This window comes from Octopus bimaculoides, chromosome 6 (genome assembly GCF_046866305.1).
Source record: "Octopus bimaculoides isolate indiv1 chromosome 6, ASM4686630v1, whole genome shotgun sequence".
Lineage (NCBI taxonomy): Eukaryota > Metazoa > Mollusca > Cephalopoda > Octopoda > Octopodidae > Octopus > Octopus bimaculoides.
Window position 1 is genome coordinate 10,680,309 of NC_142933.1, and position 17,205 is coordinate 10,697,513.

Consider the following 17,205-nt stretch of genomic DNA (forward strand, 5'->3'; position numbering starts at 1 on the left):
AGAGTGAAAGAGAGATTTGATGTCTAAGTGGCACTCACTTTCTCTTTCTTTCTTTCTTTCTTTCTTTCTTTCTTTCTTTCTTTCTCTCTCTCTCTCTCTTTCTCTCTCTCTCTCTCTTTCTCCCTCTCAAACACACACACCTCCATTTCATCTGTTGTTTGATACTGTATGTAAATGTATGTGTGTATGCGTGGGCCATTCCACAATTGCCATTTATTTTAGTCACTCTGGTGAGGATATTTACGTAACTCATTTTTTTCATTTAATCCCCATTTTAACTTTCAAAAAAGTTTCCGAGAGCAATTTTCTCATCCTGTACCAGTGGAGACGGCATAGATGTAGATGATCAGTATTCTACAGTGAAGCAAATGCGAGTACAAGAAGCCAGATTCAATGTTGAATTCATTAACTCTGATAACTCTGTAAGTTTTCAAATATATAGACAAAGGTTTAGATGCTGCAAGACACTCTTATGCAGAATGGCACTCAGCAGATAAATTAAAATGATGAGAATGCACAGTGTGACAGCGGAAGATACATCAGTATCAATGAGGCTTTATGGTACATCTTCAATTTTCCCATTCAGGAGAGGCATCCAACTATCATTCATCTGAGTGTCCATGCAGGAAATGGTCATAGGGCTATCTTTACAAAAACAAACAACCTTGCAACAAGCACTTTATCCAAAAGAAACTACCATTACTGACTTTTTAAGTTGTTTCAAGTAGATGAAGATGCAAGAGAACTCCTTTACCAACAATTACCCAAGTATTACACTTGGAGAAACAATAGATGGCACTAGAGAACATGGGCTGATGCTCTTGCAAGAGTTTACAGTAGTCCCACAAGCCAAGCAGAATGCTACGACTTACGCGCCCCCCTCTTCACATGAAGTACGTGGTCCCAAATCATTCCAAGATTCGAGGACGGCGAATAGTCGTGCGTGTGAATCTTATAGGTAAGCATACTATCAATATAGTATTTTTTTTAGAAAATGAGTATTGGGACCTTGCACTGACTGAAACATTAGTATCAGATTCTCCAAGAGAACGACATAATCTTTGTGCAGTTATATTAAACAGGCGCAGGAGTGGCTGTTTCGTAAGTAGCTTACTTATCAACCACATTGTTCCGGGTTCAGTCCCACTGCGTGACATCTTGGGCAAGTGTCTTCTACTATAGCCTCGGGCCGACCAAAGCCTTGTGACTGGATTTGGTAGACGGAAACTGAAATAAGCCCGTCGTATATATGTGTATATATGTGTGTCTGTGTTTGTCCTCCCAACATCGCTTGACAACCGATGCTGGTATGTTTACGTCCCCGTAACTTAGCGGTTCGGCAAAAGAAACCGATAGAATAAGTACTAGGCTTACAAAGAATAAGTCCTGAAGTCGATTTGCTCGACTAAAAGGCGGTGCTCCAGCATGGCCGCAGTCAAATGACTGAAACAAGTAAAAGAGTAAAAGAGTATGTGTCCACTTGGCAGTCCCCGACCAAGATATCGATACTCTGTTCTCTGAAACAATTTTTAACCAAGTACTGATTGAAATTGACGATCACGTTTGGTCATGGGAGGCAAAAAATTGCAATAATCTGTCTCTGGACTGCCAAAAAACAAACTGCTGAAATAGTGATTCAATTTCAAGAGACATACCAACAGAGACAAATTATGACAGCATAGATCTGGCTGCATTTGTGAATGAACATGAATCTAAACTTCTTGCAGAACAACGCTGTGCATGGTATTTTTTTTTGTTTTTTCTTTTTACTATTATTATGTTTGTATTCTTTTCTACTCTAGGTACAGGGACCCAAAGTTTTAGGGAGAGGCCAGTCGATTAGATTCCCACCAGTAAGCAATTGGTACTTAATTTATCGACCCCGAAAGGCTGAAAGGCAAAGTCGACTAAGAACTGATTTCCCAATTGAAGAATAAAAAGATAACAAATTTCTAAACAATATATTTTGTTTTTTTTTCTTCCAATATATAAGGAACAATTTCATACCTCGGTAACGCCAGCTGCCTCTGCCAGAGTGTATATATATATATATATATATATATATATATATATATATATATATATATATATATATATATATATATATATATATATATATATATATATATATATATATATATATATATATATATATATATATATATATACATATATATATAAACAATATATGAGTATATGCATATATATGTACATGTATGTACATACCTTCATCTACATATAGATACATAACTGGGTACATGACGTGGCAAAAGAACACACACACACACACACACACAGACATATATATATACATACATATATATATATATATATATATATACATATATATATATATACATATATATATATATTTATATATATATATATATATATATATATATATATATATATATATATATTTATATATATATATATATATATATATATTTATATATATATATATATATATATATATATATATATATATATATATATATATATATATATACATATATATATATATATATATATATATATATATATATATATATATATACATATGCATATATACATACATACATATGTATAAATGTATATATACACACACACACATATATATATATATATACATACACATATATACATATATACATGTGTATATATACATATATATGCGTGTGCGTGTGCGTGTGTGTGTGTGTGTGCGTGTGTGTGTGTGTGTGTGTGTATACCTCAGCATAATTTCGCCTGTAGCCACCGTAGCAATGTGATAAATGTGATGTGTTTGTAGACATTATATATCCAATACATGAAAGACTGCTGGCAATAACAAGAAATATAGATTTCTGTATCTAAAGAAATGTAGATGTTTGAAGAAAGAATTTGTATCATAACAAGTGGCAACCATATGAATAACAGTCATCTGATTATGAAATTTACTTCAAGCGCCATATTTCAGTTTATTAACATTTATTTTATTATTGCTAAAAGGATTGCACAACACGCAGCGTTTGATTTCCGTTTAACATCGTTTCAAACTCAAATATATAAACTGGATTATGTCTCCCACAACATGTGATATTGTGCACTCTGTAAAACAAAATAATATATAATTACATTTGTTTTTAAACGACGTTTCGTTGAATAGGGGATGTGTGTTGCACGAACATATACAGTTTTAGGAAAAATGTATAATTCTATGTGAGTAAATTTGATAACATGTCACGATTGAAAACATATCATTGAAGCAGCTAGTACGTGGTGATGTCATAAGAACGGCTGTTTAAATATGACAGTGGCCGAAGGGGATTATGAAAATGCGGGCGTGAAAAGGGATGGAAAATTATAGATATCTGCAAATGAAATGATAGGATATGTGATACTAGTGGGACTCCTGGAAATTCCACGTACTGGAAATACAATTAGAGGACCTAGTCAAGAAATACAGAACCATTTGCATTTTTATAGCATTCATAGTTTAGCTTTCTATAAATATTCTTGACGTTCGTCTACATTTATTTCCTCAGGTGTGGTTTTTTCCTCTTTTTGTTATATTTTCTCGTTGTTCTTCTCTGATCCGTGCTCTAAATCTATGCATACTTTCTCGCGCAGCTTGCAACAGTGTTCCTTGTGAATCTAGAATTTAGGCTAAATTAACTCTCTTAAAAGAATATCAATTTCTTAATCAAAAGACGATACATAATAGCAATTATGCGTTAAGCGATAGCTGCTGAAAAAAAAAATAGTTCACCATCACCACAACCTCTATCTGCCTCTCTCTTTCTATCTCTCCGCTCTGTCTCTCTCTTTCTCAATATAACAGCCTCCCCTGTCCATCTCTCTATCTATCTTTCCCGTCAGTTAGCTTTTTAACTACGTAATAAGTATTCATGCCACGCCCGACTGCGCATCGTTAATACTTCTGCCTCTTTTTCTCTTGTCGTCTTTTTCTCTCGTTCTCCGCACCTACCTTCGGCTGACCATGTGACGCATTTGACCTAAGTGTATTAATATTAATCACCTTCATCTACTTCTTGCTTTCTTAATTCTGCATGCCTGTCTCGCCCCCCCCCTCTCTCTCTCTTACTTTTACTCCACTTTTCAATCATTCCATCACCACCTCTTTAACTAACTAATGTTTAACGGGAAAACGAACAAGCTGATAATTATAGATATTATTTTCTATATGTAAGACAATATATACACACAAGTGGTTGTGGATCAGTAAAGTTATATCGTTTGTATTTTAGGAGGGACACAATACACACATTATATGTGTTTTTTATTGGAATAACAGAACTTCGAAAATACAACACAGGTTTTCACGTCAACAATCCTCAAACCAAGCACAAAACTGAAATAAAATATAAATAAACATAAGACGAATTAATGCATCTTTACATCGTATCTTCTGAAGCTATAGTGATAAGATAAGTTATGATATAGATGTTCAAAGAAATAGTGCATATCGAGACAAGAATTTCATTGAAGCATGTTACAATTGGGACACGGAATTGGCAAGCTCCAAGAAGGAGCAAGCGTGTCAGAAGTTCCCATAAATATTTGCTGCAGGCGTTTTTGATTCTCTTCGATATATGTTGAGTATTAAACACATCTACAAACAGATTTTCCCAATGCACACTCTGACTGACAGCCTGTGCACAGAGACCTTTCCAGAGATGCTTAATACTTTCATTTACTTTTCCAATGCTTCTGGCAGTTAACTCAACTAGTTGTACAATGTTGATTAAAATCTAAGTGGCATCTACTCTCGTAGTCACTTCAGATTTGCCTATCTTTCAGCACTTAGTGTTCATGAGAAGGTTGTTCTTGTTGTTGTTGGCACTCCGTCGTTTACGACATCGAGGGTTGCAGTTGATCCGATCAACGGAACAGCCTGCTCGTGAAATTTGCGTGCAAGTGGCTGAGCACTCCACAGACACATGTACACTTAACGTAGTTCTCCGGGATATTCAGCGTGACACAGTGTGACAAGGCCGGCCCTTTGAAATACAGGTACAACAGAAACAGAAAGAAAGAGTGAGAGAAAGTTGTGGTGGAAGAGTACAGCAGGGTACGCCACCATCCGCTGTCGGAGCCTCGTTGAGCTTTAGGTGTTTTCGCTCGATAAACACTTACAACGCCGGGTTAGGGAATCGAAACCGCGATCTTATGACCGCGAGTCCGCTGCCCTAACCACTGGGCCATTGCGCCTCCTTCTCCCTCCGATATACAATAAATAAATAAAGAACATTTATTATTAGTTACTTTAAACAATCTTTTTTATATGAATAACTTTAAATAGATAGAAGAGTTTTTTTATATATTCTTTTCTACTCTTAGCACAAGGCCCTAAATTTGTGGGGAGAGGGCCAGTCGGTTGTATTTTGGTAGAGAAATAGTAGTTTTGACTGCTATTTCTAATTTTCGGTGTGTGGTGAAGCAATGCTTGCTGAACCCTAAATTTTAATTACATATATATAACTCTCTCTTTTAACTCGTTTACTTGTTTCAGTCATTTGACTGCGGCGATGCTGGAGCACCGCCTTTAGTCGAGCAAATCGACCCCAGGACTTATTCTTTGTAAGCCTAGTACTTATTCTATCGGTTACTTTTGCCGAACCGCTAAGTTACGGGGACGTAAACACACCAGCATCGGTTGTCAAGCGATGTTGGGGGGGACAAGCACACATACACACACACACACACACACACACATATATACATATATATATATATATATATATATATATATATATATATATATATACATATGTACATAGCAGGCTTCTTTCAGTTTCCGTCTACCAAATCCGCTCACAACGCTTTGGACGGCCCGAGGCTATAGCAGAAGACACTTGCCCAAGATGCCACGCAGTGGGATTGAACCAGAACCATGTGGTTGGTAAGAAAGCTACTTACCACACAGCCACAGATAGATAGATAGACAGCTAGCTAGCTAGCTAGATAGATAGATAGATAAATATATGAAGATCGCGTGTTAACTGTAAAACTTTGGATCATACTTGCATCATACATCATCTCCAGTTTTGCATTCTTCTTGTCCTCAACTTTGCAAAACTTCTTTACACATATATTGCGGTAGACACCAAGCCAGTGGAAACCTTCGGACATGCAACCCCCTCTGGGATCTCTGCAATCTGAAAATATCAAACAAATAAATATGTCCTTAAGATTAATATACATTTATTATGTCTTTAAGATTAACATATATATAATATTCAATATTTCATTTATTCAATAAGGCATTCAATACTTCATTTCATTTTACTATATATATTATATATTCCATATTCTATATCCCCCATTAACTTTATAAGAATATAAATAAAACATAAAAAAACAGAGTTGGACTTCTTTTCAATAATATATGTATATATATATATATATATATATATATATATATATATATATATATATATATATATATATATATATATATATATATATATATATATATATAATAGTATGTCAACAGTAATCTTGTTGGATATTAAATATCTAAATGAAGTAGTTTTGATAGGATTTACTTACATACTTTGACAATTCGTAGCTGATAATGTTTGCATTCTAGTAGTTTGCAATCTATTCTTGATTTCCAGATTCCTCTTTCACCGTTACAGATGCATTTTTCTTCGTAGTAACAACCTTGGCAATCTGAGTTCAGAATAAAATATGGTATATATTTATAAATTAAAAGGAAATCACTGTACTTCGTTATTTAAAATAGTGGAATCAATGAACATTCTATTTGTTATTTCTTTACTGTCCACAAGGGGCTAAACATAGGGGGGGTCAAACAAGGACAGTCGATTACATCGACCCCAGTGCGTAACTGGTACTTAATTTATCAACCTCGAAAGGATGAAAGGTAAAGCCGACCTCGGCGGAATTTGAACTCAGAACGTAACGGCAGACGAAATACCGCTAAGCATTTCGCCCGGCGTGCTAACGTTTCTGTCAACTCTTTGTCTTAAATGAGCATTCTATTTGTGTATTTTCGAACCTAAGGCCTTCCCTGTAAATGTAATTCCTCGAAATATCCATTTCTCCTCTGGGCACAAAGCCCGAAATTTTGGGGGATAAGATCAGTCGATTATATCAACCCCAGTACGCAACTGGTACTTAATTTATCGACCCCGAAAGGATGAAAGACAGACGAATACCGCTAAGCATTTCGCCCGGTGTTCTAACGTTTCTTCCAGCTCGCCGCCTTAATTCATTGAAATATTGAATTGCATAAGGTGGTGAGCTGGCAGAAACGTTAGCACGCCGGGCGAAATGCTTAGCGGTATTTCGCCTACCGTTACGTTTTGAGTTCAAATTACGCCGAGGTCGACTTTGCCTTTCATCCTTTCGGGGTCGATAAATTAAGTACCAGTTACGCACTGGGGTCGATGTAATCGACTTAATCCCTTTGTCTGTCCTTGTTTGTCCCCTCTATGTTTAGCCCCTTATGGGCAATAAAGAAATAAGAAACCTCATCACGCCGGTCGAAATGCTTAGCGGTATTTCGTCTGTGTACGTTCTGAGTTCAAATTCTGCCAGGGTCGACTTTGCCTTTCATCATTTCGGGATCGTTAAATTAAGTACCAGTTGCATACTGGTATCGATCTAATCGACTGACCCCACCTCCCCCCCAAATTTCGGGCCTTGTGCCTATACTAGAAATGAATACTGAATTGCATAGCTGCATGTCAGTGATGGTGTTATGACACGGATAAAGAACGTTCTAGTGCATGGAATGATGGAATGTGCCGGAGTATTAATCCATATAAAAATAATCTGGAAATGCCTAATAAATGAATACGCTGAGGCGATTATGAAATCTATATTAGATTATGAAATCTATAGTAGAAAACATTATAGAGTATTTATAAATATAGAAGGAAAAAGCAGTGAAGTGAGCCAAATGTATAATACAAGACAGCTTCGAATTGGTCAACATTTTAATACACATTTTTATGCATGATTTACGTATCTCCTTAGACTTAGAATGTAATTCAGCTCTGAACGGCTGCCGAGTTTTCCTCCCAAGAAAGACGCATTTGCTGAATAATTTTTACTGTGTAATGGAAGAAATAGCTATAAGCACACATAGATAACTGCGTACACCGTAACAGTTGCAACTGAATATCTGTTATATTTGTATTTGATATAAATCTTATTAGGTGTCAATCTCACCCATCTGGTTGACATGAATTAATTTGCGTTAGCATGCCGGCCAAAATGCTTGGAGACATTTCGTCCGCTTTTACGTTCTGAGTTCAAATTCCATCGAGGTCGATTTGCATTTTATCCTTTCAGATCGTATCACTTTTAAAGTGATACGGAAAATAGAAACAGGTCATATTTTGCTGTTAAGCAGTGTTTATCGTTCTGAATGTAGTCGTGGGGGACAATATGCGGTTCTGCGGAGAAATGCAGCATTTTGTTCTTGAGTTCAGAGATATTAAGTGTTAAAGTTTTCTATTGCATCAGTGTTTAACTGTATTTTCGGATAAATTACTTCTAGATCTGATTCCCAACTGAGAAGAGCACAAACTTAGGGAAATTGTCCTAGTGGGATACTCATCCCCAGGAATAGCTCAGAAGAAAATCCAGTAGGTTTGGAGATTTGAAATATTAGAATGGGCAAGTGGAACTCAGATGTATTGCTTGGAATAAGCATTGACTATGGTCGACTTTAGTCAACACGATCAGAAGATGAATAACATGAAAACTTACTCCGAGTTATAAGTTGATTCACAACGACATCACCACCTTCTCGAGCTCGAAGAACTGGAAACAAAGCCATTGGATATATACACATCTGTAGAAAAAATAGAAGCATGTTAAATATCGCAATATTAATTGTTTTCATTTGATTCCTGGTTTGTTATTTCTAAGAAATAATTGAGTACAACTGACATTTTCGAAAACATCAACATCAAGGTATTTAGCTGCATGTACATTTTACAAATGACCAGATTGGGTCAATTATGTTAGACATAGAAAGATATCAAACATTTATGTGGTTGATCGAATTCACCGTCTTAACAAAAACATATTCGGAATTTGGTCTCATCCTCATAAGGTTCTTTAATAAATCTCTATTCACAGTGAACTATCTCTAGTTTTGGAATCATGCGATAGACGGACCTATCCTAACGAAGGGCAGTATTTGTGACCCAGTTATTTATCTACATGATAGTCTCATGATTAGTGTCTCAAAACAATTGAAATAATCTTTAAATTTCATTCAAGAACACCTCCCACCTCTTTCTCTCTACGATGCTTGGGACTAGTTTTCTAGAAACATATTTTGGAAGACCACTCATCCTTGATCTGTTTGGAAACTGCAAAATCAATGTCGTTATATTTAGCGTTAACAAAACTCGTAACTGGGTTTCGATATCCTGACTCCTCTGCGTGTCTATGAAATCCCTCCGCCATTGGCATGTTGCCTCGGAAACCTCTTGTCAAATGCACTGTAGCAGCGTGTGCAGACGGATCTCTCTCGACCAACACACTATCAACAATATTGCAGTCTAATGTTCAGTTTTGATTCCAAAACGTATTAATGCTCTCAGCTCTAACATCATTCATTTCCATGCAGATGCTATCACTCGACTGTAACATTCATCAGACAAGCGTAATTACGTAAAGTCTTGAATTATTGCATCAAATTTGCATTGTCTCTATAGAGAGTCCACGAAAACATTTTCCAATGCATATTTTGTCTCATTCAACGAACACAAAAACTCAGACTATGAGACATATTGAATATCCATCACTTCTATTTGAAGATAAGAGGAGTTAAATTTGTTATGAATACCAAGCAGCACTAGCACTGATGTTATCTTCTGCCAATTCTACATTCGTAACAGCTTAGACACATTCCAAAACCTGGCCTTTCTCTTTAAACTTAGAATGTACTTCAGTTCTGAACGGCTGCCGAGTTTTCCTCCCAAGAAAAACGCATTTGTTGAATAATTTTTACTGTCTAATGGAAGAGATAGCTATATGCACACATAAATAACTATGTACAATGTAACAGTTACAATTGAATATCTGTTATATTTGTATTTTTGATATAAATCTTATTAGGTGTCGATCTCCCCCATCTGATTAACATTAATTAATTTGCGTTAGCATGCCGGCCAAAATGCTTGGAGACATTTCGTCCGTTTTTACGTTCTGAGTTCAAATTCCATCGAGGTTGGCTTTGCATTTTATCCTTTCGGATCGCTATAAAAATTAGCAGTTGAACATTGGGGTCGATAAAATCGATTTAATTCTTCTCCCGAAATTACTGATTTTGTGCTAACATTTCAAGCTAATATTTATTAATTTGTGACAACTTGGACGTTTCTTTGTAGTCGCTTTATCTGCGGGACAGCAGTGGAATTGTTATCAAATCACTTATTTTAGTTGTGTGAAGACTCCTTGGAAAATAAATGTAGTTATATACCAGTTAAAGTTATTTCATTTCCTTTTAAAATAAAATAGGCGCATGGCTCAGTGGTTGGAGCATCGGCCTCTCAATCATGATGTAGTGAGTTCGATCTTACGACCGGGTTGTGGAGTGTGTCCTTGAGCAAGACACTTTGTTTCACATTGCTCCAGTTTACTCATCTGTAGAAATGAGTTTCTAAGTTGTATCGACTATTCCATTTCCCCTGAAGAACATCGATGGTGTGGAGAAGGGCGGTTGGTATGCATGGGCGATTGCTGGTCTCCCATAAACAACATTGCTCGGATTTGTGCTTCACAATGGACATTTCAAGATGAAATCCAATTGTCATTCATGCCCGTAGGGGTTCTTTACCTTTATTGCTCTACATTATTTTTTCAGTCATTGAGCAGCAGCAAATCTAGGACACTACCTTGTAGGGTTTAGCCTGTCAAACTGATATAAGTAATTATTTTTCGATTAACTGCTGCACTTATTCTATTGATAGATATCTGCCGAACCGCTAGCCAACAGTGACGTTCAACAAACTGACATCAGTTGTTAACGTGGAAGCGATGAGGACAAATGCTAAGATGCCCTTATTCAAGCCCACAAACACACATTTATATCGACGGACTTCTCTACAATTTCCTTCTGACAAACACACATATAAGGATTTGTCAGGGTTAGAATTAGTGACACTCAATGAAGGCGCCTTGGCGTGAGGGTGAACTTGAGAAGACAGGGTTAAGAAGCAAACTTCTTGACCACGCTGACACGTAGGCTCCCATTAATTGATATCCTGAGGAAAAACATTGAATATCGTAGTTCATATTCCACTCCTTTAAAACATGAATAATTTGTCAAAAGGTAAAAACATTTCATATGATTAGAACAGGAACAACTGGATAAATATATACCTACATAGAATGTGAATCGTATCCAATATATCGGTGGCATTTCATTCAGCCTGTGTTGGTCGCTATTTCACTTAACTGATTGCAATAATTCAATACTGAACCATATGTACTGTTTCACATCAATCTATAATAATAATAATAATAATAATAATAATAATAATAATAATAATAATAATAAAAATAAAATGGTCTGACGCCCCGAACAGAAGATGCAGAAAATTCAGAGGCAATGGATCATATTGTTTCTGGCTGACCAGTCCTCACTGACAAAGAGCACCTCATAAGACATGACAGACTAGGGCACTACATCCACCAGAATGTTTATAAACACTACAAAATTAAATCTCCTGATAAGTGGTACAGAAACCATCCAGATGATGTAGTAAATAGCGAAGGCGTCACCGTCCTTTGAAACTCCCCAATACAAATGAACAGAAAAATTGACTCCAATTGACAAAGTTTTGTGATCGAGAACTACAACAGAAGAACTTGTCTCTTAATAGATGTGGCTGTCCGACAAGATCATAATATCTTAAGAAAGTAATACGAAAAGCTTTCTCACTACAAAGATCTACAAATTGAAATCCCAGAAATGTGGAAGCTTAGTATTCTGATAATACCAGTAGTAATTGGTGCGTTGAGAATGATAAAGAAGGGAGCTGAGAAGTATATTAAGCAACTCCCCGGTAACTTTCATATCCGTGAACTACAAAAGAAAATATTGATAAGCACATCGAACGCAAATAATTACATGCATATATACATATATACATACACTCTCCGTCTAAAATGGAATAAACGCGGTGATAATTTTAGCATGCATAGCAAAACAAATATGCCCTTGCTACTCTTGGCCTCCGGTGGATGCATCGTACTCAGGCAGCTAAAATGAAGTTATAATGAAAAGAAACCACAAATAATAATAATAATAATAATAATAATAATAATAATAATAATAATAATAATAATAATAATAATAATAATAATAATAAGTACCAGGCAGTGACTCTCATGGCTTCTGATCTTAATTGATTGGAAGTGTTATCATGTACATTGGTTTGTCTTGATATAAAAAGCTGGGCTACATCAAATATTCTGCTGAATACCACAGATTTGCTTGTCAGTTGAGTATGTCCCTAAGTAGCTGACGATATGTGAATCTCTGATCACGAGCAGAAGTAGTAGGGGAGCATCATAGCCATGTGCTGAGAGGAATTCTTTGGGGTTTGAATAATTCACCTTTGGAAACATGGGTGTTTTGCTCAACATCCTTGAACAAATCTTATTCTTATTCAGGGACCCTTTGAGCGGGATGGGCTACTCGACCTGAAGAAAATTCTAACTGGGCCCCACCTGCGCGGTCATGCGCTGTTTATCTTGATATGAGATCACCATGTCGCGCACATATGGTTGTGATGCATGTGCCTGGCTGGTGTACCCTTATCAGACGGGTAGTCATGATGGGTATAATGGGCTTCGTATATTTTACCCCGGTGTCACCTCAATAATAATAATAATAATAATAATAATAATAATAATAATAATAATAATAATAATAATAATAATACTAATAATAATAATGATGATGATGATGATAATAATAATAATAATAAGAAGAAGACGAAGAAGGAGGAGGAAGAGGAGGAGGAGAAAAAGAAGAAGAAGAAGAAGGAGAAGAGGAAGAAACAAATGAATATGTTAGACAATCTTCTCGATGTTATTCAGGGTAACCATATTTACAATTGTGTTTATCAAAACAGAGCGAAATAATATATAACGTAAAATTGAATAGATAAACAGATCGTAAACGGGAGTGTTTTCAATTATTTGCGAAAAGGAATTACATGTATCTTTTTTGCAATACATGTAAGCATACATACATGCAAACACACTGTTTATCGCTTTAGTGTCGCATAAGGAAGTATTGCGTTGATGACATCTTTGGGAAGCTGCAAATCACGTGTGATGTCGTCCATGGGAAATAGAAATCTGTTGAATTGCAAATGTGTAGCCTTTGAAGTACGATGTTATGTAGCGCTCACGGATTTACAACAGCCTACACTTCATGTCAATATTACTGTCTACTTCAAGCCTTCGGAAAACGTACCCATGCATAGTACGAAATAAAAAATAAAAGGATTACCAGCGTAACATGTTCATTTTCATTTGTCTTGCTCATTTTTACGTTCTGGCGTTTGCTGAGATTTTCTTGAGAACTCAAACTTCGTCGTTAGCATATTAAGGAATCCACTTTGGTGGCCATTCCTCTTATATTTGTGTATATAAATAAATAAATATATATATATATATATATATATATATATATATATATATATATATATATATATATATATATATATATATATATATATCATAAATATGCATATATATGTGTTTGTGTTGATGTTTTTATGTGTGCGCATGTTTCTCTATAGTGTTTGGTTTATCTTTTCTTTGAGATAACAACATGGAAAGCTAATAAGTATGAGATATATTAAATACCCTGCTTTTTATTAAAAAAATGCTTCTGCCATGGAACTTGTACTGTAATCCCCTTCAAATATTATATAATTCTTTATCGAACATGACTTCAAAAACATAACATTGCACATTTTCACTTACCGTACAAAGTTGAACGTAACTACATTGGAGATACAAAATCATATGATGAATTTTCGAACGCCAACAGAAAGATGAGCCTATTGCTGACAACAGCTGTTTGCAGTATTTCATAATAAATATCTTTCGGGTCTTCATGAAAATAGCAACTGCATCTTAAAACTTGTTCTTGATTTATCATGTGAGTCATAAAATGACATATGCAAATTTAATAAAATGGACGAAATTAGTTTCGTTTCGTGCTCTTATCAGATTTTGAATGGCCATCACTAAGAAAGTTCCAAATAGTAATTAATTTTTCATAAAATAAATAAAATGTTTTTCTCAGTCTAGTTGATAATTTAGCTAACTTTTAAAACTTACTGCTCAATCTTCAATTAATTTTTTTATTCACGTAATACATGATAATGCGGATAACATATTTATATCATCATTTAAATGATTACGCTCTTATTTGGATCAGTCATTTGACTGCGGCCAAGCTGGAACACCAACTCTACTGGAATAAATCGACCCCAGGACTTATTCTTTGTAAGCCTAGTACTTATTGTATTGGTCTCTTTTCCCAAACCGGTAAGTTACGGGGACTTAAACACACCAACGTCAGTTGTCAAGTGATGGTGGGGAACAAACACAAACACAATCAACAAACACATACATGCCTATATATATATATATATATATATATATATATATATATATATATACACGACGGCCTTCTTTCATCTGTCTTTAAGTTCTGACTTCAAATTTCGCCGGGATCGATTTTGCCTTTCATTCTTTCGGGGTCGATAAATTAAGTACCAGTTGCGTACTTGGGTGAATCTAATCGACTGGCTTTCTCTCCCAATATTTTGGGCCTTGTGCCCAGAGGAGAAAATATTCTATACTATTTTAAGCTGGCGAGCTGGAAGAAACATTAGCAAACGGCAAAATGCTTAGCGGTATTTCGTCTGTCTTTACGTTCTGATTTCAAGCTTCACGGAAGTCGACTTTGCCTTTCATCCGTTCGAAGTCGATAAATTAAGTACCAGTTTCGTACGGGGCGCTTTTTTAGAAATTTGCAGCGAACGGATCATTTTTCAAATAAATGATTAAATAAATAATCAAAGATGTCCTTCGTTACTGATCAGAAGTGTGTACAGTCCCCACTGCAGCAAAAAAAAAAGTTGTTTCATAAATTTTGTGAAGTATAATCATCTTTTCATGTAATTAACCTGAACAGTGAGCATTCACTTCAAATACTAATCGAAAAGACTTGGAAGAGATGCTTAGATTTAAAACCAATAATGATACAATAATGATTAAAGTAGCAGATAAACACATAGCGTCATTAACGTTTTGAGGAGAAGAAACATTATGTTAAAAAAAGGCAACAGATATGCTGAAAACAATGAAAAGAAAAAAAACAATAATAAAAAAGTAACAAATTTACGAAGAAATCTGTCACCATCACTCATATAACCTGAAAATTGTTAGCAGAAAAGAAATGTGATTATTCACTAAAATTGGAACGTGAAACTAGTAATGTTTACGAATTCCCAGAAGTGTACAAAAAACAATAAAAAAGGAAAATAGAAAAAAGATTGCAAAATTGATGTAGATATGGCGGTGTGGTTAAAGGATTTGATTTGCAATTACTTGTCTTTTATTATAGCACCAAGCCGAATCAGATCTTGTTAGTGAATTTGGTACATGGCGACAATGTAGACGCGCGATTTATATACATACGTATGTATGTATGTATGTATGTATGTATTTATATATGTATGTATGCATGTATGTATGTATGTATGTATGTATGTATGTGTGCAGATTTTTATGTTTTGCTTTATGTATGTATTGTCATGCATATAGCTGCATTTCTAGATATGCTCATATACCTTTAAATAATAAACTTCTAGAAAGTTATACAGATTTTTACAGTTCTAGTGATGGATTTGATCTGTAGTCTTCGAATTAGCTTCCTCTCTTCTCGTTTTGAGAACCATAATATCTCAAGATTGGTACTTAAGCAGTGTGATACACATCTCATGGTCCCCCAAAAATACATGCATAAACCTGAACTTTTAATCTGCATAGAGTAGCTGCAGATGTCTCAATAGTTCAGCATAGGTATTCTCTTCTTCACTGATATCCAGCTTTATGTTAACATCCACTGGGCAGCTAAATTCCACAACTGTACACAGTGTCTCTTCTCTATCCCAAATCATAATATCAGGTCTGTTGTGCTTACATTTTATTGAGATCTTCACTGGGATATTCCACCAGTACTCCTTTTTATTATGAGTAGCTAGGGCTTCTATCATATTGTGGCTTCTTTTTTCTTTTTCCTCGGGGGTATCCTACTGACGGAGTTTATTATAAAGTGCCCTAACTATAGCATCATGTCTCAACGGTAGATAATACCGTGATGACATTTTCGAACAACTGCTTATTATGTGGATGATATCTTCGCTGTTAACTCCACAAAGTCTGCATCGGTTGTTTCATTTTACTGCTCTTCCTGCATCTCTATCATTTTTGTGCATCAGGTACTTGGTTGATATTTCCTGTTTGTGGATTGCAAATGCATACCTTTCAAACCGCGAGTTAGTAATCCGGCTACTGGTCCATGATAAACTCTCTTGATAATCAGTATTACTATCATCTCCGAGCTTTCTACTAACATATCCATGCATAGTGTTCTGCTCATACAGACTCATCCTTTCTTCTGATGATACGTTGCGGAGGAGTCGAACAACATATATATATATATGTATGCAAGTATATAAGATGAGTATATTTGTATATATTTGTTGCTACTAGGTTAGATGTGTAGCTTTAAGAATGTGTCCAATTTTTCAACTTGATTCATTGGTGTGACGCCTATTATCGAAGTTGGCAATATAGGCACCACACCAGATCTGCTGGCCGGAGTCACTTAACATTCTTAGCAATAGAGGTGAAAATACAGGTGGTGTCCAACAACAGCAACATAAATATTAACAATGTAAAGATATACACATTGAAATAGAAATGTTGCCGAGACACGGAGGACTAATTTAAGATCAGACTAAATAACCACAGGCCCTCTCTTGGGATCTCAAAGAGTTGTAGCATCTCAGCTGAATATAGAAGCTGTTAGAACAACCTGGATCATATCTTAACGGAAGCAGACTGTGCAAATTGTGCTTGGCAGAGAGGACAATGATCCTAAATTATTTGTAA

General features: G+C 35.4%; 2 protein-coding genes and 1 long non-coding RNA gene across 11 annotated transcripts in view; 2 read left to right on the forward strand and 1 right to left on the reverse strand.

The window, feature by feature from the left end:
• LOC128248171 (uncharacterized) overlaps positions 1 to 17,205 on the forward strand; it is a 111,633-nt gene that overhangs the window by 27,548 nt on the left and 66,880 nt on the right. The gene's annotated exons all lie outside the window — the stretch shown is intronic.
• On the forward strand, positions 100 to 1,954 carry LOC149134943 (uncharacterized). The gene is made up of 2 exons (XR_016242164.1): positions 100 to 958; positions 1,803 to 1,954. It is a non-coding gene; the product is annotated as an uncharacterized LOC149134943 (long non-coding RNA).
• On the reverse strand, positions 2,954 to 14,115 carry LOC128248169 (uncharacterized). 5 transcript variants are annotated; one of them, XM_052969039.2, is made up of 7 exons: positions 13,999 to 14,102; positions 13,257 to 13,365; positions 11,381 to 11,500; positions 8,749 to 8,833; positions 6,556 to 6,678; positions 6,027 to 6,161; positions 2,954 to 3,090 (listed from the first exon to the last, which is right to left on the reverse strand). In XM_052969039.2, the coding sequence occupies exons 3-7, from the start codon at positions 11,414 to 11,416 to the stop codon at positions 3,023 to 3,025; spliced, it is 447 nt and encodes a 148-aa protein (XP_052824999.1). In that variant the 5' UTR covers positions 11,417 to 11,500; positions 13,257 to 13,365; positions 13,999 to 14,102; the 3' UTR covers positions 2,954 to 3,022. The 5 variants fall into 5 exon arrangements, with proteins under 5 accessions (XP_052824999.1, XP_052825000.1, XP_052824998.1 ...); XM_052969040.1 differs by lacking the exon at positions 13,257 to 13,365 and having other exon boundaries at positions 6,031 to 6,161; positions 13,999 to 14,115; XM_052969038.1 differs by lacking the exon at positions 13,257 to 13,365 and having other exon boundaries at positions 13,999 to 14,115.